The sequence below is a fragment of the Ceratotherium simum genome, chromosome 26, assembly GCF_057802395.1.
Source record: "Ceratotherium simum simum isolate JZ-2026a chromosome 26, ASM5780239v1, whole genome shotgun sequence".
Taxonomy (NCBI): domain Eukaryota; kingdom Metazoa; phylum Chordata; class Mammalia; order Perissodactyla; family Rhinocerotidae; genus Ceratotherium; species Ceratotherium simum.
The window spans coordinates 17,439,998-17,464,779 of record NC_141925.1 but is presented as its reverse complement, the minus strand read 5'-3'; the positions used below and the strand labels follow the sequence as shown (position 1 = coordinate 17,464,779).

Here is a 24,782-nt window from a genome sequence, read left to right as displayed (position 1 = left end):
AAGTGTCGCGGGGAAAGCTGGGATACTCCTGTCGTCGGCCACCATCTTGCTCTCCTTTCAGCCGGCTGTGAGAGCGGGTCCGAGCTGTATTGAGCCATGAAGCTGCTAAGCAGAGCCGGGTCCCTCTCGGTGAGCACAGCCGGCGGGCTTGGGGAAGGGTTGGCGAGCACTTTGTTAGCAAGGTGATACGGACCGGCGGTGCCTGGTTTGGGGTCCCGGGGCCTTGGATTTCTGTCTGCCCTTCAGCTGAACCCTTCGGGCCAAGTGAGCAGCTTGCCGGGTGGGTCGGGCATTGGAGGCCCAGCTCAGGCTATGAGCAGAAGAGACCTAACGCCAGGAAACCTGAAGAGAGGGAGAGGGCTTGAGAGTGAAGGTGAAGCCACTCGGTGGCGAGACCTCTGAAGGTCACTGCTGCACTTCGTGTGCCGGAGAAGGGGACTGCGAGACCTGGGGGCAGGAGGACGGCGTAGACCTAGCCCCCAACCCTTACCCTGTCGGCTGCGGCCTCTGCTTCTTGGTGTATTACTGAGCTTCAGTTTCTCCAACGGTTAAGTGGGCTTATGAGTAAAATTATAAGAAATGAGCTAATGCCTGTATTGCGCTTAACTCTGTGCCTGGAACTTGATTGTTACTGTGGTGTCGGGCCGTATATCCTGGTCTCTTGTTAGAGAGTTCTTTTAGGAGGGGCTCGTGGTCGTCCCTCAAGAGCTGTTTAAGGGTCCTGCTTCAAGCCCAAATGAAACAACTGTCATTTGGCGAAAACTTCTCAAGTGTCAGTGTTATATCCCTGTGGAGTGGTGGTTATTAAGGAGGGGAGAAGGGAAACACTTTTAAACAAACCAGCGGGGCCAATTTGCCCCTAGGGGGCGGTTGGCAATGTCTGGAGACATTTTTGATTGTAACAAGGTGAAGGGGAGTGGTGCTACTTGCATCTAGAGGCCAGGGGTGCTGCTAAACATCCTCAGTGCACAAAGACAGCCCTCCACAACAAACGATTATCCAGCCCAAAATGCCATGACTACCTGGGTTACTAGGTAACCTAGTAACCTGCTAGAGGGAGGTGCGAAAGACCAGGAAATGGAGTTTACCTGTGCTTTATGTTTAAATAGATATACTGTGGATTACACAAATGGCCATAATTTAAGCTGTGATTGTCTTACCCTTCCTGGCATGCTTAGACAAACCAATGATTAATAATTCTTTTAGGGGGACCCAGTTAGACAGGCAAAAGACCCCAAATTTCCTCCATTCCCTTCATCCCCACCTCCCAGTAGAAAAATAATTGTAACACTTTGAATAAGAACAAATTTATACATATTTTGTTATTAAAACAAAATAATTTAGTAATTGTATGATAGTTACTGAGATTTTGCAACTGATTTGAATGGGACAGATTATAGGAAGCACATAACCAACAAAGTCACTGTTCAGGCACATTTGAGGGGAAAGCACCTAGATCTCCCTTGGCAATGGAACTATGGATTATTCATGTATGAACTGCTATGCCCACATAGCTTAAATTTTACTTTTTGGAAAATCAAAATCCAAAATCTCAGGTAGGGTTACCTATACCACACCTAGCAAAGGAAATTGATAATGATAAAGCAAAGCTAATTATAATTTATAATTAAAAGTACTAACAGCAATGGGGCCAGCCCGGTGGCGCAAGCGGTTAAGTGCACGCGCTCTGCTGCGGCGGCCCGGGGTTCGCTGGTTCGGATCCCGGGCGCGTCTGATGCACTGCTTGGCAAGCCATGCTGTGGCGGCGTCCCATATAAAGTGGAGGAAGATGGGCACGGATGTTAGCCCAGGGCCAATCTTCCTCAGCAAAAAAAAAAAAAAAAAAAAAAGAGGAGGATTGGCAGATGTTAGCACAGGGCTGAGTTCCTCACAAAAAAAAAAAAGTACTAACAGCAAATGAAAACTAGGAACCACCTTAGTACAGCACTGATGCTAAATGCACAACAAACAACCCTTCTGGACATCACAGAGTAGGGGCATTGCAGCCTCTGATGGGGGTCCTTGGGAAACTCCAGCAACATGTTCATTTGATCTTGGGAGTACCAAGTTTAATTAACTCTTAACATTGCAACTAATAACCTTATGAACCTTAGGCATAATCAAAATGAATTCTGTGGCATTGTATATCGTGTGCCCCAAAAAACTGAATAAAGTCATGCATTTTGGATCCATTATCCGACATTTAAGAGGACCCCTTTACCCTTCCAGTGGTTGCATATTATATATCAAGAATCAGCTGTGGATGAAGCTATTGTTAATCTCAGGATATAATAAATTTGACTTAGTCGGAGAAGATAAAATCCATGGTTTTGTAGTCATGGTGTAGCACACAAGAGAATGAAGATACTATGGGAAATGCTGGGGGCTTGGAGGACGTTTTCCTTGGTATACTTTGTTTTTTTTAAAGATTACTAAAATGATTAAGGAGATAAAGTCATTTCAATTGGAAAACAGACTAAAAAGATGAGACTCTTGGGCAGGTAGGGGAAGCAGTAATGCTAACATCTATAAAAGAGTATGGATGTGGCAATCTCACATTTTTCAAAAAATTTCAAAGCATTAGAGCTAGAAAGAATCACTTGAAGCTTTAATAAGAGAGAGTTAGGGGCCGGCCCCATGGAGTAGTGGTTAAGTGAGTGTGCTAAGCTGCTGGCGGCCCGGGTTCAGATCCCAGGTGCGCACCAACGTACCGCTTGTCAGGCCATGCTGTGGCGGCATCCCACATAAAGTGGAGGAAGATGGGCACGGATGTTAGCCCAGGGCCAGTCTTCCTCAGCAAAAAGAGGAGGATTGGCAGATGTTAGCTCAGGGCTGATCTTCCTCACAAAAAAAAAAAAAAGAAGAAGAAAAAGGAAAAAAAAATGAGAGTTAAAAAGTAAAACAAAATACAGTAATTCTTTACATGGTAAAAAAAATGAGCATGTAGAACTCGGTATTCCTTCAGGCTCCACAAATCACAAATAAATAGAGGTTTAAGAGTGGCTTGGGTACACTGGTGGGTTAAAAAGTCCGTAATAAATTAATCAGCTAACTTCTTCCTTGGAGTTCTTTTACCAGGGGACACCTTTTATTGCTTGAGCACACTAGGATACAATGTACTGTTTTTGTGAGAAATGTGTATAACCTGTCTTTTTTGTGTTTAGAGATTTTATTCCCTCAAAGTTGCTCCCAAAGTTAAAGCCACAGCTGCCCCTGCAGGAGTGCCTCTACAGCCTCAGGACCTTGAGGTTAGTCTCACTGAGTTGCTCCCTGGAACCTATGCATGCCGTACTGTCCTTGGTAATATAAAGACATTAATCACATCTCTACTTTATTTTATATACAGTTTACCAAATTACCAAATGGTTTAGTGATTGCTTCTCTGGAAAACTATGCTCCTGTATCAAGAATTGGTTTGTTCATTAAAGCAGGCAGTAGATACGAGGACTCCAACAATTTAGGAACCTCTCATTTGCTTCGTCTTGCGTCCAGTTTGGTAAGCATCTTTGCTACTTCAATATGTTTAGAAATGCTTGGGTATCTTGGCCTACAGAAAAGAAAAACTAAAAGCAGTGTCCCTGGATTAGTTTCCGGGAGCTGCCATAACAAATTACTGCACACTGGGTGGCTTAAACAGCAGAAATTTATCCTCTCACAGTTCTAGAAGCTAGAAGTCAGAAGTCAAGGTGTCAGTAGAAAATTTGTTACCAGACCTGAAATGGGTTCGCTCACTCGTCACACAGCGAGCCAATCTCTGACACTGGGTGTAGTGGAAGAAAGTAGGATTTTATTTTACTGCAAAGCACTGAGCAGTAACGGGCAGCTAACGCTGTAATCCCAAACTCCCTGAAAAGCTACAAGCAAGGGTTTTTATTTGGGGTTTTAGGTAGAGGAGCATGTAGCCTTGAGCGCTGTAGTTTTAAGAGTCCTCTGCACAGGCATGACTGTCTTTCCTATTTCTTCATGGGTCGCGTGTGCAAATTCTAGGGGGGTTCTGTGGGTTGCATGCAGTGGATTTTTAGTCTGTGACATCTAAAGTTTAGAATCCATCATTTTAGCTTCTCAGTGCTCTTGCATGTGATGCTTAGTTGCAGGGGCGGGGTGGGGGGAGGCTGTCAGCGAGCCTCTCTCCTATCAGCTGTTCTGCAAGGCAAGCTCAGAAACTTTGGTTACTTTGTTTCCCATGTTAACCTTGTGGGTACAAGGCAGGGTTTCACCCTAACCCAGGGAAAATTTTAACTCCTTCATTCTCGGTTTCAGAGTCGTGCTCCTTTTAAAAGGCTCTAGGAATAATCTTTCCTTGCCTCTTCCTAGCTTCTGGTGGTTGCCAGCAATCCCTGGTATTCCTTGGCTTGCAGCTGCATCACTTCAATCTCTGCCTCTGTTGTCACATTGCCCTCTCTATGTGTGTCTGTGTCCAAATCTTATTCTTATTGGATTTTTCCAGTCAGATTAGATTTAGGGCCCACTCTAATCCAGTATGACCTCATTTTAAATACTTACATCGGCAAAGACCCTATTTTCAAATAAGGTCACATTCACAGGTTGTAGGTGGACATGAATTTTGGGGAGACACTATTCGACCCTAATATAACATGAAAAACCTCAGAATATTCACCACAGAGAAGCATTCAATTAGTGTCCATCTGAATGTTAGTCCTAGGGCAAAAGAAAGTTGAAAATTTTTTTAAATTTAAAAAAAGAAAGTGCCAAAAATGAAAGAAAATTAGTCTTTCCTGTATGCAAATCTCTTTCAGAATAGACTGATGAATCCAGTAAACTTGTATTTGATATTAGAATTTTTATCTAAATGTACTTTATGTAAAAATCTATACTTGTGCTTTTTGATAAATTTTGTTTTATAATTCTTAAGCTAAAAAGGATCCACTATTTAGGTAAAGTTCCTTTTGAATCTAATGACAATTAGGCATTAGATTTTGATATAGTGTGATGTTTGGCAAACTTAGCATTAAAAATCTACTAAAAACAATTGTTCTTTCTTTTTCAAGACTACAAAAGGAGCTTCATCTTTCAAGATAACCCGTGGAATTGAAGCAGTTGGTGGTACATTAAGGTTTGTTAAAAATAAATAATTGGAAATAAATAGTGAAAACACCAGAAAATATTTAATTATAAGGGAACTTTTCTCTGTTACCAGGATGGTTAAGGAGTCCTTAAACAAGGCACAAGAAGGAAAAGACTGTTGAATTTGACTACATCAAAATGTAAAACGTCTCTATGACTTAAAAATTTAAGTAACTGGGAGTAGATATTTGTAACATACATAACGTGGAGAGGATTATTTGGAAAAATAAAGAACTACAAATTAAAAAACAACTAAAGAGAAAGTTGGTGGACAAAGGATAGGAACAGGCTATTCCCAGAAGAGGAAGCCAGAAACAGCAATTTTTACTTAAAATCAAGAGTGTTTTACCATTTCACACCCATCAGAGTTTTTTATATATCCTGTGTTGCCAGTGGTAAGGGAGATGCAGAATCTCTTATACTGCTGGTGGGGCTATAAATTGATACAACTACTTAGAAAAGAATCAAGGAATATCTAGTAATACTGAAACTGAGCATATCCTACAACCTGACAGTTTTTAATCCACATGCACAAAGATATTCTTTATCTTTGTAAAGACTGGAAACAATCTAAATGCCCATCTTTAGTGGAATGGGTATGTAAAGTATGATCTAGTCATATGATGGGACTACTACACAGCAGTTAAGGAATCAACTAGATCTATATATCAACATAGCGGACTAAAAATGTTTTGTGGAAAAACAAGTTTCAGGATTTTTTTAAGGTATGAGGCATTTATAATTTTTTTAAACAAAATAGTAATATGTCATGCTTATGATTATGTTTGTCTCTAGAGTGGGAGAGAGTGAGAGAGTTAGCCTGGGAAGGATACAAAGAGATCTTCAACTTTAGTTGTAGTTTTTAAGTTGTAGTAAAATATACATAGCATAAAATTTACTGCTTTTACAGTACTATAGCATTAAGTGGCATTAAGCAGCCCTCACCACCATCCATCTCCAGAATGTTTTCATCTTCCCCAACTGAAACTCTGTACCTGGTAAACACTAAGTCCTCATTCTCCTCTTACCCCAGCCGCTGGCAACCTCCTATCTCTGTTCTGTCTCTATGATTTTGACTACTGTAGGTACCTCATATAAGTGGAATCATACCCTATTTGTCCTTTTGTAACTAACATTTCATTTAGCATAATGTCTTTATTTAAAGGTTCATCCATGTGTAACATATATCAGGATTTCTTTTTAAGATTGAATTATTTGCCATTTTCTTATTTTAAGTATTTTTTAATTTTTAATTTGTTGATGAACGTGTATTTTTGTTATATTACTATTTATACTTTTTTATGCTTCAAAATATTTTTTTCCAAAGGAATTGGTTAATTTAACAAAGATATAGATGAAAGCTTATTCTTCCTATTTAGATAATTCCTGTAATTTATTTCTGATTCAGTGTGACTTCAACAAGGGAAAATATGGCTTACACTGTGGAATGCCTGCGGGATGATATGTAAGTACCTGCATGTGTTCAGGACATCTACTTTTAAAGAAATACTAAGTGGCTCAGTTCTAGTCTTTTTTAACGTGGCATTATAACCTCTGACTTTGGTTTTAGATTATTATTCACAGACTGCTTAGAACACTGTGCTTACCACGAGGCCCAAAGTTTAATACTGAGAGCATTACAGTTACATAGAATGAATGTTGATTTTAAATTTTTGACTCCTAACTCTTACCTTGATGTCTTCTGTAGTGATATTCTAATGGAGTTCTTGCTCAATGTCACCACGTCACCAGAATTTCGTCGTTGGGAGGTAGCTGCCCTTCAGTCTCAGCTAAGGATTGACAAAGCTGTGGCTTTTCAGAATCCACAGGCTCGTAAGTGCATTTTCAGATTACATTCAGTTGTTTCTAAGATACTGGGTTTTTGAGAAGATCGATTTATAGAGGGCAAAAATTACTGTTGAAATTTTTTTCTACTTGGGTTTGAAAATGCCTTTTCCAAAATTTGTCCAGTTTTTTAAATACATTGTTCTTTTGTTTCTAAACATTTATATCGTTGGTTATTTCTCATCTTTGATAGTATGCAAATTGGTTATAGAATCCTAGGTGTTTTTCCTGTTTCCTTCCCCAGTGTTTTTTTGTTTTGTTTTGTTTTGTTTTGTGAGGAGATCAGCCCTGTGCTAACATCCGTGCCCATCTTCCTCCACTTTCTGTGGGACGCTGCCGCAGCATGGCTTGCCAAGCAGTGTGTCAGTGTGCACCCGGGATACGAGCCGGTGCACGGAGCACGTGCGCCACTGGGCCGGTCCCCCCGCCCCCAGTGTTTTTTTAATGGTTGTTTTGCTTACATCAAATCCAGCTGCAGTTTATTCTTGCTGCTGCTGCTATTATTGTTTATTGTTATGTATTGCTGCTATTACTATTTAGCCAACTCACCCTTATTGGGTCTTTCCGAAGCGATCAACTTAATTTTTAAAAAATAACTTTTTTGTATTCATATTTCATGTTTATATAATGTTTAATTATATAATCCTGACAAGTACAACAGGCAAGACAAACCTGTAAACAAGCACCACTGACTCTTGGCAGTCATACAACTTCTGGCAGGAGCAGAAGCGAGCGGGTAAATCACTCAGGTCTCAGTGGGTGACAGCTGCAGGGGCTCAGCATGGGACAGGCTCTCTCAGAATGCAGGCCGGTCAAGAGGGGGTCTCCTGTCAAGTGTGGAAAATAGTGAGTGCTTGGTTCATGTTAGCTAATGTTATTTCATGGTGCTACGTTGTGTCACAAATGAGTATGATCTTTGTTACTCAGGAACTCTATCAAAGAAAGAGGTAGAATGGTAAAATTGTGGAAGAGATGACTTAACGTGTCCCAAGTGGCTTCTCCCCCACTGGTAGCAGTGAGGCTCCAGCCCTCATCCTTTCTGCCTGAACAATTATTGTAGTCTCCTGGCTGGTGTCTGCCTCCAGGTTTACATCTAGTCCATCTTTCACCTTGCCATTATAGTTATCCTTCTGACATGAAAACCCAGTGAAAATCATTTAAAGGCTTCTTGTTATCTATGGGATAGAGTCCAGACTCTTCAACTTAGCATATATATTAACTATCGTGGTCTGGCCCAGCCTACCTCCCTTGTTTCTTGCTCTACCCTCTTCCCCTCCCAGGTGCTATTCCCCTTTGAATCAAACTGTTGTTGTGCTTTATGCCGTCGTCTGTTTCCTCTACCTAAAATGCCATTCCCATATCATTCACCTTGGAAACCTGCTCATTATATGAGATTCATCCCAGATTTGACTTCTGTTAACTCCTTTCCAACTCCCACTGCCCTGCCCTTGTGCACCTGCTACACTTCTGATATACTGCTGACATCGCACCCGTAATACTTTATTTCACAGTTTTTCCTCTCAACATTTTGAGGACAGGCATAGTGTCTTACTCTGTATTTCTGCACCTAGCACAGTGCCTGGTGTAGGGAGATTGCCCACATAATGAAATGGGCCTTACCTCAAGCAAAGGCACTGAAGCCAGAAAGCAGGGCCAGGGCCAGGGCACCAGTGAGGAGTGCAGTTTGACAGTAGCATTTGACCCCTGAAAGCTAGTAATATGACCTAAGACTGACTTTCATATTTTCTCTTATCCTGCCAACTACCTTGTTACCTAGAGAGGAAACCTAGAAGTAAGTAAAATTCAGATTAAATGATTTATCCAAGGTCACATAGCAAGTTGGTGGCAGAACTGTAACTAGATTCAGACTTCCTGAAACCCAGGCCATTCGACTTTCCAGGTGATACCAGGTAGATGAAAGTTAGAGAAGCATTTAGGCGGACTCTGGCATGTAGAAGCTGCTATCATATAATTTCTTATTTTTCTTGGCACATTTGACTGGCAGAATTTTAAAAGTTGCTAGAGGTTAGAACCAGCCCCGTGGCTTATCGGTTAAGTGGGCGCGCTCCGTTGCTGGCGGCCCGGGTTCGGATCCCGGGCGCGCACTGTCGCACCACTTCTCCGGCCATGCTGAGGCTGCGTCCCACATACAACAGCTAGAAGGATGTGCAGCTATGACATACAACTATCTACTGGGGCTTTGGGGTAAAATAAATAAATAAATAAAATTATAAAAAAAAAAAAGTTGCTAGATGTTAAATGATAACAAATTTCAAGTCCTCTTAATACTCAAATGCCATAAGATGACCAAAGTTTTATCGTCTAGTTGCTTTCTAGGTTCTAAAAATGTTGTTATCTTTATTTACCTTTCTGTAACTGCTTCTTTACATATTTTACAGATGTCATTGAAAATTTGCATGCTGCAGCTTACCGAAATGCCTTGGCTAATTCTTTGTATTGTCCTGACTATAGGATTGGAAAAGTGACACCAGATGAGGTACTGTAAAACACATTACGTTTTAAAATGTGCTTCTTTTCACATTGAATTGAATGTTCATCTACCATTTCAGATTTGTTTTCTAATTTTCCTTTTTATCTTTTTTTTTTTAATCTAATTTTTCTTTGTGAGGAAGATTAGCCTTGAGCTAACATCTGTTGCCAATCCTCCTCTTTTTGCTGAGGAAGATTGGCCCTGGGCTAACATCCGTACCCATCTTCCTCTACTTTATATGTGGGACGCCTACCAGAGCATGGCTTGATAAGCGGTGCGTAGATCCGTGCCTGGGATCCAAACCCGCGAACCCCAGGCCACCAAAGCGGAGCATGCAAACTTAACCACTGTGCCACTGGGCCAGCCCCTCTTTTTATCTTTTAATTTAAGAAAGTCACTTGCTTTTTTTCATCAGCTTGTTTTTTAACTAAAATTCTATTTGAACAATTTTTGTGTATCTTTTAACTAAAAAACGTTTTTATTACAAAATGGACATGTTTACAGAAAATTCAGAAAACAAAGACAAGCAAAATGAAGGAAAAGAAATATCTCGCACACGTAACGGCACTCGATGTTAATACCTAGATATATTTTCTTCTAGACCCTTTTCTGTGATTTCTTTTTTAAACAGTATTTAAATGTTTAAATATCATAATCTTGGGACTAAAAGTCTTCCTTTAACCCCTCTGAATATGTAGGTAGGAATGAACCCTGCTTCCTTACCTCCCATTCCATCATCAGCCTGCTCACTAGCTCATTCACCTTCTCCAGCACACCAGCCTCACTTTGCTGGCAGTACAAATTTGTCATGTGTCTCAGCCATAGGTATATCATAGAACTTTGTTCCCAAAATGTGAAATATTAAGTGTTAAATCTGCAAGTGTAGATATGTGTATATAATGTTAATTTCTTACTCCTACCATCCACCCCCTCCCCCCAAAAAAAATTTAGCAAAAGATGTTAGGAGAAAAATTGGGAATTAGCAACACTTTCAAAGTATACAGTCACACATTGCTTACTGATGGGGATGCGTTCTCAGAAATGCGTCGTAGGCAGTTTCACCATTGTGCAAACATCATAGAATGTACTTTCACAAACCTAGATGGTATAGTCTACTACACACCTAGGCTATAGGGCATTAATCTTATGGGACCACCGTCGGATATGTGGTCTGTCATTGACCGAAACATCGTTACGTGGAGCGTGACTCTGTATTACTCAAAAATTAAGGTTTTTATTCTCATTTCATTTCTGGTTAGCCACTATGGAAAACTGAACTGTATATCCCTTCCTTCTTTTTACTTATCTCCTGGTTAGGAAAACTATCCACTTATCAATCAATAATTTAATGCCTATCATTCATATGGCACTTTTTAAAAAAATTATAACTGGTATCATCCAACTTGAACAGCCTACATTTTTTGTAAGACTGGCCTCTAATGAGTTTTGAAGTTTTTCAGAAATCAAATTCACCATCGTGAAGATATATTATTGAGGTAGCTAAAAAAATGCACGTAGGAAAACATTTATCTACAAGGATGTCTATTGTGGCGTTGTTTATAATTGTGAAAAATTAGAAACAAGTTAAATATCCAACATTAGGGGACTAGTTAAATATCTTATTTTAAATATCCATAGAATGGAGAACTATTTAACCATTCAAAAATATTAATTGATATGGAAAAATTCCATAGCATATTGTCAAGTGAAGAAAAGGCAATTTATGAATGGGATATACCAGAGGGTTCCATTTTTTAAAATTAAGGTGTGTGTGTATCATAGACAAATACCAAGATGTTAACCATGGTTATCTCAAAATTATTAGCATTTTTTAAATGTGTACCTAGGCTAAAGGAAATTCTAAAGAAATTGGTGCATTCTTTTGCGCAATGGCAGCATTCAGTAGAAAAACCTCAATAGAAAAAAAAAGAATATGACTTTCCAAGGTGACTCCATAGATGTAGACATCATTCATTTTAGAACGCAAATTCTGATAACTTAATTAAAAATTCAGTCTCATTACCAGAGCCTAGTGATTCTCAACATTATGATCCGTTCCCAAGGAGCCTTTTGAGCCAATTTTTCCTACCCTCCCCAATGAATTTTTAGTACCACAGATACACTGTATATCTCTTTATGTACTGTATGTATATTTGTACTCTCTATATAGGAATAAGATTTTTTTCTTACTGCCAAGAATCAATTTTCACTCCCTTGGGAGCAGTAGTGCTCCTGTTGAGGTTTTAAATAAGGATTCCAAGATTCCACATTGAATTCTACTATTTCAGTCTATAGAATGGGTCCGGGAATGGGGCAGGGATGGGGAGAGAGTAACACTGTTCGTTTCTGTTTCTTAAGCTCGCCAGGTAATTCTATAATCATCCAGGTTGGAAACCCTGGTATAGACAGTAACTTCATGACAAGAAAACCTTCAAAGATGGGCGAGAGGGGTATAGTGATAAGATTCTATTAGCCCTACTATAGAATGTTAATAGTGCTTTATTGCTACCTACATAAAGACAAAAGAAACCTAGTGTACTCCTTAAATCACATTGTAATAAAAATCATAAACTTAGTCCCATTTTTTTTCAAGTTCAAGCCAGTGTGTGCTCTAATTTTTTCATTCCTTTTTCCAATAACAGCTTTATTGAGATGTAATTCACTTACAATACACTTCACCTATTAAAGTGCACAATTCAGTAGTTTTCATTCTATTCACGGAGTTATGTAACCATCACCACATTAAGTTCTAGTTCTTTTAAGCAATAGTATTAAAAATAAAATCTCTGTGTAATTCAGCACTAGGTAGTCCCTTATAGGTCATTATAGCAGCTTTTAAGCCTGAGTATTTATTTTCTGCTGAACTGAAGTTTTAAGTTTTTACAGCTTTATATATTTATACCAATATAACCTAATAAATGTTTTTAACTTCCTCAGTTACATTACTATGTTCAGAACCATTTTACAAGTGCAAGAATGGCTTTGATTGGACTCGGTAAGTTGGGAATTGCCTGCATGTCAGTTTGCTTCCTTGAGAGTAGTCTTTTAAACTGTAATTATGTAAGCATAGGATTGAACAAAATTTGAGAACTCAGTCCTCTGTTTATGTCAGACAGGCAGTATGCAATAGGATTTTAATTGCTAGTGTTTTTTTTCCCTTGGAAAGTAGAATCCAATTTTTAACTTTGTAAACTACTGGCTGTAAATTCATTACAGTATTTGCAAAACCTATGACAAAGGGTAAATTTCTCTAAGCAAAGAGCTTTTACAAGTTTTTGTTTTAAAAAAAAAAAAGAAGGACAGTTTAATAGAAAAATAGGCAACGGGCATGAACAAATAATTCACGGTGAAGGTGTATGTGTGTGCGCGTGCGTGTGTGTGTGTGTGTGTGTGTGTAGCCAATTATCATTGTAAAAGATAGTTAGCCTCACTAAAAATTAAGAAAATTTTAATCTGTGAGATTGGCACAAATTAAAAGATTGACACTGCCCAGTATTAACCAGGGTATGGAGCACTAGACACTCTCAAAAATTGTTGGTGGAGTGTAAACTGGCACAACATTTTTGGAAGTCTATTTGAATATATTAAAATTCTAAATGTTTATCATCTGAGACCTAGCAATTTTGCTTTTAAGAATTTATCCTACAGAAACACTTAGTGAAGTTCACAAAATGCATGAGAATATCATTTGCGACATTGGTTTTTTTTTGTTCATTTGTTTGGTAAATAACAGCTTAACTGAAATATTTATTCACATACCATAAAATTCACCCTTTTAAAGTGTACACTTTTGGGCCGGCCCCGTGGCTTAGCGGTTAAGTGCGCGCACTCTGCTGCTGGCGGCCCGGGTTCGGATCCCGGGCGCGCACTGATGCACCGCTTCTCCAGCCATGCTGGGGCCGTGTCCCACATGCAGCAACTAGAAGGATGTGTAGCTATGACATACAACTATCTACTGGGGCTTTGGGGGGAAAATAAATAAAATAAAATTATAAAGTGTACAGTTCCATGGATTTTAGTATATTCAGAGAGTTGTGCAACTTTCACCACTATCTGATTTCAGAACATTTTCATCATCCCCAAAAGAAACCCCATACTCATTAGCAGTCACTCGCCACTCCACCTCCTCCTGGCCTCTGGCAACTAGTAATCTACTTTCTGTCTCTATTATAGAGTTGACAGTTCTGGACATTTCATATAAATGTAATTATACAACATGTAGCCTTTTGTAACTGGCTTCTTTCACTTAGCATAATGTTTTCAAAGTCCATCCATATTGTAGCATGTACCAATGTTCCAGTCCATTTTCTGGCTGAAAAATATTCTGTTACGCATTTTGTTTATCCATTCATCAGTTGGACATTTGGGTTGTTTCCACCTTTTGGCTGTTGTGAATATAAACATTCAGGTGTAAATTTTTGTTAGAACACCTGTTTTTAATTCTTTTGAATATATACCTAGGAGTAGAATTGCCAGGACATATGGTAACTCTCTGTGTAACCATTTCAGGAACTGCCAAACTGTTTTTCAAAGCAGTTGCACCATTTTACATTCCCACTAACAGCACTTAAGGGTTCCAATTTCTCCACATCCTCATCAACACTTGTTATTCTCTGTCTTGTTGATTATAGCCATACTAGTGTGTATAAAGTGGTATCTCGTGATTTTGATTCACATTTCCCTAATGACTACTGACGTTGAGCATCTTTTTTGTGCTTTTTGGCTGTTTGTATATCTTCTTTGAAGAAATGTCTATTCAAGTCCTTTGCCCATTTTTGAATTGGGTTGTTTGTTTTTTTATTGTTGAGTTGTAAGAGTTCTTTATATATTCTGGATACGAAACCCTTATCAAAACATGATTTGCAAGTATTTTTTTCCATTCGGTGAGTTGTCTTTTCACGCTCTTGAAAATGTCCTTTGATGCACAATGCAATATCGTTTTAATAGCCAACTATTGGAAACATGCTAATGTCCATCAAGAAAGGATTAAATAAATGATGGTATATCCACATAATGGAATTCTCTATAACCATTAAATGTTTGATGTAGACCACTTAGTTAGATGTAAATTACAAAAGACAAGTTAGAAATAAAATCAATAGAATAACACCATTTAAAAATGAAGAAAAGAAAATGAGGATAATAATATAGGCATAGAAAAATGTTTTAGATGAGAATATAGTAAACTGTAAATTGATATCTCTGGGAGAGTGGTACTATGGGGGGGACTGTTTTCTTTATGGTTTAATTCTATAATATTTAAATTGTGTAATCATGTATTATTTTAAAATAGTAAATGTTTCACAATTGTGTTTTAGAAATTCTGGTTCTAGCTTGCTTTTGTTTCTGTTGAAATAGGTGTGAGTCATCCTGTTCTAAAGCAAGTTGCTGAACAGTTTCTCAACATGAGGGGTGGGCTTGGTTTATCTGGTGCAAAGGCCAGATACCGTGGAGGTAAGCATTTTGTTCTATTAGGGTTAATTTATCAGAAGGGTGCCCCCCCTTCCCCCGCCCAACAGCGTAGTGGAGTAGAATAGGCCTGATTATTTACTACCAAACAGTCTCAAAGTGGAAGGAAAGAATTAGATTGCTTGGGTATTGTGTAGTAAACATGTTTTGTGTGTGTGTTAGGGGAAGGGCAGGGAAGAGCACTAGCCACAGGAAAGCTTAATCTTATTGGGTTAATACTGTGTTGTAGAGAATACTGAAGAATAAAACCAGTAGTGACCAAGCCACTTTCTTCTTCACTCTCTCCTTACATGGCCCCAGGTGAAATTCGAGAACAGAATGGAGACAGTCTCGTCCATGCTGCTCTTGTAGCAGAAAGTGCTGCCATAGGAAGTGCAGAAGCAAATGCATTTAGTGTTCTCCAGCATGTCCTCGGTGCTGGACCACATGTCAAGAGGGGCAGCAATGCCACCAACTCTCTATACCAGGCTGTTGCCAAGGGAACTCACCAGCCGTTTGATGTGAGTCTGAGCAATTGATATCACTGCTTTTTGTTTTCAGAGGCTCGGTGTTGATGATGTTGTCCTAATAATCTGCTCTTAATGTTAGTCTGCTCTTAAAACTTAAAATGAACACGAAGAAAGTCATTGTAAAATTGAAGAGACGGCTAGGCTTGATTTTAGTACCTTAGTGGATCTATCAAAAACTTACTGTCTTTTCAGTTATTCTAATATAAAAAGAACGGAACTTAAAAAGTCAGAAATTCACACTTCAGTTCCCTTTAGAATAAAGTTTTTGATATTAAACATTCCCCTAGATTCTAATTAGTCTTTTTTGCCAGATTTTCTTCTGTCCCCTTCTGTTCTTGTGGCTACTTCCCGAATTTCACCGCTCTTTATGTTTTCCAACCAAGTGTATAAGATACACACCCAGAAACTGTTCACAGACCCACCCGTCCAGCTTGAGATAAGTTAAAAAACAGTGTCATTTAATTGTACCAGAAAGTCGGTGTTTCTTTAGAAGACGCTTTTTTGTGACAGTGAGGAAAGTGCTAAAGCTTTCAAAATAATGTTCAAATCAAGAGAATGTAAAATGTCAACCAACAAAGTATTATTTTATCAGTGACCATTGTTTGCCCAATGTAATACCCTATGTGACCTTCAATGATATGTCTTAAGGTAACAAGTGTACTAAATTGTAGGATTAAGTATTGTTCATAATTTCAGCAACAGTACATGGCACAGGTAGGTTTATGCTTCACTAAGTCTTTGGCCATTTGACACTTAACAGTGGGAAATAAAATCAACCTTCTTCTCTTTTTGTTCCTCTGTTTAATACCTGAGTGGTAGTTTTCAAGCTTTTTTTTTTAGTAGAGGAGGTTTTAGTTTTACATACAGTTTCCCAACTGCACTGCCCAACATAGAGTTTTCACTTTTAAAGATGTTTTGAAGGCTTACTTGACAGTGAAACCCTTGGAATCCTCTGTACAGAGCCTTAGGGCTCCCTGGAGCACAGTTTGAAAACCATTATCTTAAATTAGGCCTAAATTAAATTTAGCTGCTGCTTTTTAAATTTCCTTCAGATTTTCTTTGTCTTGGTTCATGGTCTGCTCTGTTTTCTTCATGGTTTACTCTTCACCGTTGAATTTTAATGATGCTTTTGGGTGGCTAGAGTTTAATCCAATGACATAATAGAAATTCCTACTTAAGAATTTAGCCAGAAATTTGGAGTATGAATAGAATAGTCTCAGAATTGTAATTAAACTTCAAGTAATTAGAATGCATTTCTTCTTATGCTTTATGTGGGCTGAACCATTGGTTCTCAAATTTTAATGTGCATAAGAATCACCTGGAATACTAGTTAAAAATGTGAGTTCTCAGACTGCCTCTACAGGGATCTGAGTGAGTAAATCTGTTGCAGGAACCTGCAAGTCTGTATTTTTAATAATGAATCAGGTGATCCTTATGTAAATGGTGCACATAAACATGGAGAAACACTATAGGAGGCAGTCACATTCACCTTAGGAGCTTAACACTCTGCTCAGATTACAGACAATACCCCTGTTATCCAGAGGCTAAACTTCTTGCTACCTTGGACATCTGAATAACAGCCACTAAGCAGAAATTTTTCCCTAATCCTTTGACTTAGTCTATAGAAGTAAAAGCAAATTGGTAAAAAAAGAAGTCACCACCAACAGCAAAGGGAAGAAAGCAGCTTTGTCTAATGCCAGAAGTCCATGATCCATACTGCTCAGCCATACTGTATCTATAATAATAATGTTCACAGATTAATGCTTGCATTAACCTTTAATCATGAAAAGAAGGTTAGAAAATTCCCAGCAAATAGGAGAGTGAGCAATGAAGATTTAAATGAAGAACATTAAAACCATTATAGTTCTGAAAGAGGTAACCTGTATATAAAACACTTCAGTCCTTGACAGAACTGGTTAAATGAAATATTAATTAATCTATTTTGCTTATACTGTGAAGGTCCAAGTTTTGTCTAGACAACTTTAGGGAAATTGTGCCATTTTACCTGATAGAATGACATACAAGGAAGTTTCCTTATATTTCAGGTTTCTGCTTTTAATGCCAGTTACTCAGATTCTGGACTCTTTGGATTTTACACTATATCACAGGCTGCAGCTGCTGGAGATGTAAGTTGCAAACTCACCAACTCTCACAATTTTTTTTCCCCCATTAGCATGTTTTTAGTTAAAATATGGAACATTTGAATGCCGTGACTTATCAGAGCTTTGTATAGTATAATATCATTAGAGTGTATCTGCTGTGAAGGAAACTTAAAAATGTATACTAATGCTTCCAGGAAAGAAGGAGGAAATGCCTCCTTGGTATTTTGGTTCTGTTTGGACAAGTGGCATTGAGTTGTCTCTAGGACATCTAAATTGAGAACTCAGGCAAGGTCAAGGCCAAGATGTATATTTAGGAGTCCTCAATATAGAGATTGTGTGAAGTCAGGGTCATGTATGAAAGATTGTAGGAGAAGAAAACTGAAGCTTCGGTTCTGGGAAACACTACCAAGTGATTCAGGAAAATGGCCAATAAAACAGGAAGACAAAGAAGAGAAACTGGTGTATTTGGAGTCCAGGAAAGAGAGAATGATTAGCACCATTTTGACCTACTCTGGATTAACATCACTTTAGTTACCACAGAGAGGTCTGGTAGTTTTAGCTAACTAGGACATCATTGGTGATATTATCAGTTTTCACCAGATTATAGGAAATGAGCTAAAATTCATAGTTTAAGGAATGAATGAGAAGAAGGAAGTATGAGGTTGGTATAGGCAAGTGGATCTTAGACTTGCAGGGAGGTGAGTGGTCATTTTAGGAGAGTTTGCACTGAGAAATTAAGTTGGAAGAGACATTCATACTGAAAGGAAAGAAAGATTGGAGCAGATACAGGAGATAAGAAATTATAAATGGATCAAGTCTAAAAAAGCAAGAGCAAGTGGGATCCAGAGTACAAGTGGACATGAGCCTTGGACACAAAGGCAGATGTTGGGAGAAGACGATGTTGGGAAGATGAGGAAGCATATCTCTGGTGAAGTAGGAGGCTAAGTCATGATTGGAGAGTAGGAGAAGGAAGGAGAGTTTAAAGAAAGTAATGAGGTTTGGGACAAATTAATGACTAGAAACACACAGAATGGGCATCAGCAGCAGTGTAGATGTCTCCTTGAGATGTGACCACAAATTCATAGTACAGCCAGGTCTGTTTTGTAGTTTTTCTTCAATAGTACTCACTAGCCTAATGGAGAAATGGACGAGGCAAGTAGTAGTGTTGATCCCAGGTTGGAATCCTGAAAACTAGGCAGGTCAGAAGTATGAGGAGATGGCAGGGAGTTGGGAACACTGGCAAGAGTGATTGAAGAGAAGATTCACGGATCTAGGCTGGATAGAGAAGTGAAGCCAGAAGGACCTGACAGAGTGAGAGAAAGTGAACAAATCAAGGAACTAGAGATCTTGATCAAGTGGAAGAATAGGGATAGCGTGAGTAAAGACTTAGGCCAGGGGTCTTCGAATTGAGGATTTCAGAGGTAGGGCAAATTTAGGTTATGTCCAAGTCTGGGGTGTGGCTATGGAAATGGTAGCTAAAGTGGAGGGGAAATGAAAGTCCTTAGAATGTACGTGATTAGGAGGAACAGTAAGTAGCAGACCCAGAGTGCTGCCCAAGTTGGGATGGAGAAAATCGTAGCCCAGGTTTATTAGTTTATTTATTCAACAAATATTTACTAAGCACCCACACACATCACTGGAATTTGATTCCTTCTTGACTCTGGCATCCCAAGTATGGACAAGCTTTACAAATTGGTTGTGTATGGATTACTACTTTCTTCTTAATGAACAGTAAGCAGTATTAATTGCATGATACTTTGAGGGTCTGGGGAAGTTTTAGAGGTGATTATTCTTTATAAGTGATTATAAATCCCTGTGTTTGCTCTTCCTAAACCCTACTGCCATCCTCTGCCCTCTGCCACTTTACTTTTGGAAGAAGCTTGGCTACTTGGATACTATAAGTTATACAAACTACGTTATGGAACACTGGAAAAATAAGGAACACATAGTGACTTAAGAATTCCAAATGGACACTATGCTGTTTCTCTGCAACCAACCTTGCATCTTGTGTTTTTGCCTCAATAGAGGAGTATCTGATTGCTGCGGGAGACTCTGGCACTGATCAAGGGTGACCAGCTTTTACTTGTCTATCCTAGGTTATCAAGGCTGCCTATAACCAAGTAAAAGCAATTGCTCAAGGAAACCTTTCCAATACGGATGTCCAGGCTGCCAAGTAAGTTTCAGTAGTAACTGTGTTTCATGTTTTAATTATTTGAAACTTGTATTTTTTCTAGTTAAAACAATATTGTGATATATGCATAAAAGGATTGAAAGGTCCAGAAAAGTATTCAAAAGGAAAGGGAAACTCACCCATATCCTATCACCTAGAGATATAACTGTTAACATTTTGCTTATTTTCTTGACCATTTTTATGCATTTTTAAACATTATTAATATTGTATATATACCTACATCCTATTTAATAGCATTTTTGTTGTAGAAATTTGACAATTACAAATACAAAAAAAAGACAAAAATGATCTTTCATTCCCTACCAGTGATTTCTCTTTTAACATTATAATGATGTTCCCATTTATTCAGATTACTAAAAATTTGTCATAAACAATATTGTATCAAAATTTATTTTTTGGACATTTTCTTCAGTTGAAAATTATAAACTATAAAGGATATCTTTGGACTTAAAACATTTTTCTATTTTGTATTACTTTCTTGGCATAGATTCCCAACGGGGTCAAGAGTTAGAAACATTATAATGAAAGACTCTGTGTTAAAATATATGTGTGTGTTTATATAATATTTTTATTTTTATATTTTGAATCAAAATATAAAAAGGTTGTACCAGTTTATAACCACACCACCAGTATAGAAGAGTGCCTGTTCTGCTGCAACCATTGGCAATTTCTTTTTTTTTATTCTTTACTGATTTAATAGACAAAAAAAAAGATATCTGATTAAAAGACTGAAATACTTGTTTCCTATTTGGTGATTTTTACATTACCACTGTCCTGATTGGAAATGCTAACAATACCTCCAACTCAGTAGTTCTGGGAGTTTCTCTTAGTGAAAGAGACAGACTTTGGACAGAGTTGGAAATAACTTGCGTTTTCATACAGCAGCTTAAAACATTTAAGTTTGACTCTGGATTATCCAGTTAGGACAATTCAAAGTATGAATCCTGAACCTCAGCTGGTCTTCAAGATCTTTTAGTGTTGCTACAAGGACAGTATGATGGTGAATTACAACCCAGGAGGGAACAACCTTTTAGTCATTTCTCGTATTATTACTTTTGTTATACTGAACACACTAAAAAATTTCATCTCTTGCATAAGTGCAACACAGTTTATTAAATATTGTATACATGGGACCAAGGATTGATAGGATACAGTTCTGTATGATTGCACCAGAAAGAAAACATGATGAGAATAAAATGAAACACTGGATTTATTGAAGAAAAATCTATTTCAAATCTAATTTATTTAAGAAAATGTATTTTCTTAATAAGTATAGCACAGTTTTTATAAGGTACAGCAACATGTAGAAAATGGAATTTCGGTTATTAATGTCAAGATATGTTTGTTTTCTGCCATTTTGATGGAGTTGATACTTTTTCTTGTAAGGTACTTTTTCTTAGTCTTCCTATAGTGAAAGAGAAAATGAGGTGTCATTCCTGAAGAGACAAACTAATAATCTCTTGGTCAAGTTTATTGCAGGGTAAAATCTTTTTTTAATTAAACTGACAATGTGGTAAAATTGCTGCGTTAAATTGTAATTATGTTTAAATGGAAGTCTTGCTACAGAGTGCCAAAGGAGGATAGTTTATTTGAGAGTTAAATAACTCAAGTGCCTTACTGAACACCAGTTTCTTTCTGGGAGAATTATGAAGTGGATTTTGTTTTATTTCAAATTGATGCTTTTGTGCCCATATTTAAGCTACTGGGACTTATAAGACTTATACTGTCCTTGCCTGCCTGCCTTCTCCATCCAGCCCTACCCTCACTCAATGAGACAAATCCCAGCATAGGAATGGGGCTGGGGGGTGGCAGGGTGGGGGAGATACAGAATCAGCACACAACATTCTGCTAAGTTGTGAACTTAGTGCATTATGGACAGTGCCTTAAGAGCCCACATAGGGGGCTGGCTCGGTGGCGCAAGCAGTTAAGTCTTGTGCTCTGCTGTGGCAGCCCAGGGTTCGCGGTTCAGATCCCGGGCGCACACCGACACACTGTTTGTGGAGCCATGCTATAGCGGCATCCCATATAAAGTAGAGGAAGATGGGCCCAGATGTTAGCTCAGGGCCAGTCTTCCTCAGAAAAAAAAAAAAGGATTGGCATCAGATGTTAGTTCAGGGCTGATCTTCCTCACACAAAAAAAAAATATTTAACAAAAAAAAAAGAGCCCACATAGGTATTTTTCTTTAATAGAAATGCCTAAAATTATCACCAAAAAAAGTATCAGGAGGCAAGAGTCACTAATCAAAACTTCACATTAAAATAGTCGTAACTAGATCTAAGTTCCAGTTCCAAATCAAAAGGCAATCTGTTGGGTTTTCAGTATAATCTTGTACTGACAGCTTTCTAAATGACAATGTAAATAATAAAATAGTTGGTGAACTGAAAAAACAGAATGGAGGCCTTTAGCACTGTAAGGTTTCAGAACTGTTAATTTACCAAAACGTGTTTAAGAGTTTGGGAATATACTTTAAAGTTGCCTTGCTCTGTAAAAGTGGCTTCCTGGTTACACACCTTTTATTGGACAGGAACAAGCTGAAAGCTGGGTACCTAATGTCAGTGGAGTCTTCCGAGGGTTTCCTGGATGAAGTTGGGTCCCAGGCTCTAGCTGCTGGTTCGTACACGCCGCCATCCACAGTCCTTCAGCAGATTGACTCAGTAGCTGATGCTGATGTCATAAATGTAAGCAAATGAAAATTTATGATTTAACATTAAATAACTTGACTTTAATGATCCAATTTCAGAAGGAATGTGTAAGCTCCCTAGGGCTGTAAATGTTATTCTCATGCTGTTTGGTGCCTCTCTAGCTGGTGTGGAGGCAGGAGGGCTCGTTACCATCACATCTGCAAATAGCTTCCTTGTCAACTCAGAGTATATGTGTCTTCCTTATGCAACTCAATTACCATTAGGTTAAATCATTTTAAATTCTTAAAGGTCAAGAGGAGTCGACTATTGGCAGTTTCATATGATTCAACCTCATAGTCGAGTTTGGTATTTTTCCTCCTCACTCCCAGGAAATAAATTCTCTATTCTGCCAATCCTTCACGATCCAGCATTTCCAGATTTTCTTTGGTCTTCTCAGCCTAAGACATTCTCCCACTCTTACTATATTATTTTTTTCACATACATTATTGTTCCCTATGAGATTGAGTTGTTTTGAGGGCAAAGACTGTCTTATACCTGTTTGTATTCCCTACTATGCCTGACAAGTACAGAACTACAGAATAAATCCAAAATCAGTAGGTTTTTCCAGTCCTTCCTATATTAAAAGGCCAACTCCCCTTCCATTGCAGAAGTTTCAATAATCTTCTCACCAACAGGTCTACCTTGTATAGGGACAATGGGGATAGAAAAAAGAGACAGGCTGTTTTAAGATAGTAACCCTGATTTGATTTCACTTGGACCCCTAAGTTTATCGTTATATACTCTTCCAAATGGCTGTCCTCATCTTATATACTATCACGTGAGTCCCAGCCCAGGTGCCTCCACCGCCATCTCTCCATTTAAAAAAGTTGCCCTGAGATAATGTGGGGCTGCTATTCATGGTATTACACTTAACCTAAACAACCAGCCTTTGAATTTGAAGTAGTGGCATAAAGAATACTAGGATATAAAGTTTGACTTTCAAGTTAACAGTCAATGTATTTTTATTGACTCAGACTATTTTCCGTTGTAATACAGAAACAGGAAAGTACAGCCCTGCCCAAGGCTGACTCTGTCCTATTTTGTAGTGTTAGTAAAGTTTTCCTTATCCCCCTTTTTAACAGCTACCCTCATATCTAGAGTACCACGCTTGCTCAGTCACACTATATGATGGGCCATTCAGAGGAACAGCTGAGCTTTTCCTTCTACATTGTGACAAACTAAAATAATGCACCAGCCCTCTCCTGTAGTTTTCATAAGAGGCTGTTATAGAATTGCTGGCTTGGAATGTCCTACCCATAAACACTTGAAATAACAGAATAAATAAGTTTATCTACTTGATAATACAAGTCCCTATTTCTGTTAACTTTCTGTCTTTTTTTGTTTGTTTACTTAAAGGCTGCAAAGAAGTTTGTTTCTGGTCAGAAGTCAATGGCAGCAAGTGGAAATTTGGGGCATACGCCTTTCGTTGATGAGTTGTAATACTGAAACACACATTGCAGGACAGAGCTGAACATTTTCTCAACCCAGAGCAGCAAACATATGAGAGTCAAGTCTCGAATATAGTATTTATCTTTTTTTTTAAGGAGGTGAAATATCTTAAAGCATAAATGCAGGTAATTGTTCCCAGCTGACCTAAAGTCAATAAAACATTCTGTTTAAATGGGTTTTTTTGCATTTTCCTAATCAGTTAATCAATAAGTATTTATTATACGCTGAGATCTTTGTTTCAGATGCTGTAAAGGAGAATAGGAATATAATAATAGAGTACAGAGTATCAGAAACTATTAAAATCAAGGCTAAGTAGCTATCAGAGTAAATATTTCCAGATTATTCCTGGTGGCTTTTTAAGGTAAAAGCAGTTAAAAATCTGCCCTTTTGGGTAAGAACAATTAAATGATCTGAGTTTTACCCCCTTTTGCCTTTTTTGCAATAGAGTTATTTCTAAAAACTGTTTTCCCTATTAGTCATATCCTGTATTCCCACTGCTTCATTTTACCTGTCTGATTTATCTTCACTGTGGCACTTTTTTCTCTCATCTTCTCTCTCTCCCTCATCTGTTTCTATCCTGTCTCTTTCAGGTAATTAATTATCAACCCAACATTCAAAGTAAAAGTAGGGCTGGAAAAGGATAGAAAATTCTAATGTGAATAACTAGCCAAAAAATATATCTCTGTTATTTATTTCTTTTAAGTATGGCACTAGAAGTTTGCAAAACAAGAGAAACTAAATATCTAAATAAAAATGTGGTACTTACCTTAAACAGTGAAATTCTCTGCTGTGTTTGCGCATTCTGATATTGGGTTCCTCTGCTGCGCTTTCTAAAAGATGAGACATTCTTCTCAGAAAGGAGGGTTTTAATGATCTGAATGATGTTACTGTTTTGAAAATAGCAAAGTTTCCGAAGCCTGTGAGACCCCAGGGAAGTCTTTGGATATCAAGTTGAAGAA

At 38.2% G+C, this 24,782-nt stretch overlaps 1 protein-coding gene across 1 annotated transcript; it reads left to right on the top strand.

The window, feature by feature from the left end:
• On the top strand, window positions 1-23,999 carry UQCRC2 (ubiquinol-cytochrome c reductase core protein 2). The gene is made up of 14 exons (XM_004442959.3): window positions 1-129; window positions 3,165-3,248; window positions 3,347-3,496; window positions 5,010-5,074; window positions 6,494-6,550; window positions 6,794-6,918; window positions 9,330-9,427; window positions 12,359-12,416; window positions 14,780-14,875; window positions 15,191-15,390; window positions 17,445-17,525; window positions 19,598-19,674; window positions 22,218-22,371; window positions 23,731-23,999. The coding sequence occupies exons 1-14, from the start codon at window positions 97-99 to the stop codon at window positions 23,812-23,814; spliced, it is 1,362 nt and encodes a 453-aa protein (XP_004443016.2). The 5' UTR covers window positions 1-96; the 3' UTR covers window positions 23,815-23,999.
• Window positions 24,000-24,782: the final 783 nt, after the last annotated feature.

Excerpts from the sequence above, each read along its gene's own strand:
- UQCRC2 (XM_004442959.3), top strand. The coding sequence starts at position 97 with ATGAAGCTGCTAAGCAGAGCCGGGTCCCTCTCG. Across the intron at positions 12,417-14,779 it reads AATGGCTTTGATTGGACTCG|GTGTGAGTCATCCTGTTCTA; the intron begins GTAAGTTGGGAA and ends CTGTTGAAATAG. Across the intron at positions 22,372-23,730 it reads CTGATGCTGATGTCATAAAT|GCTGCAAAGAAGTTTGTTTC; the intron begins GTAAGCAAATGA and ends GTTTACTTAAAG.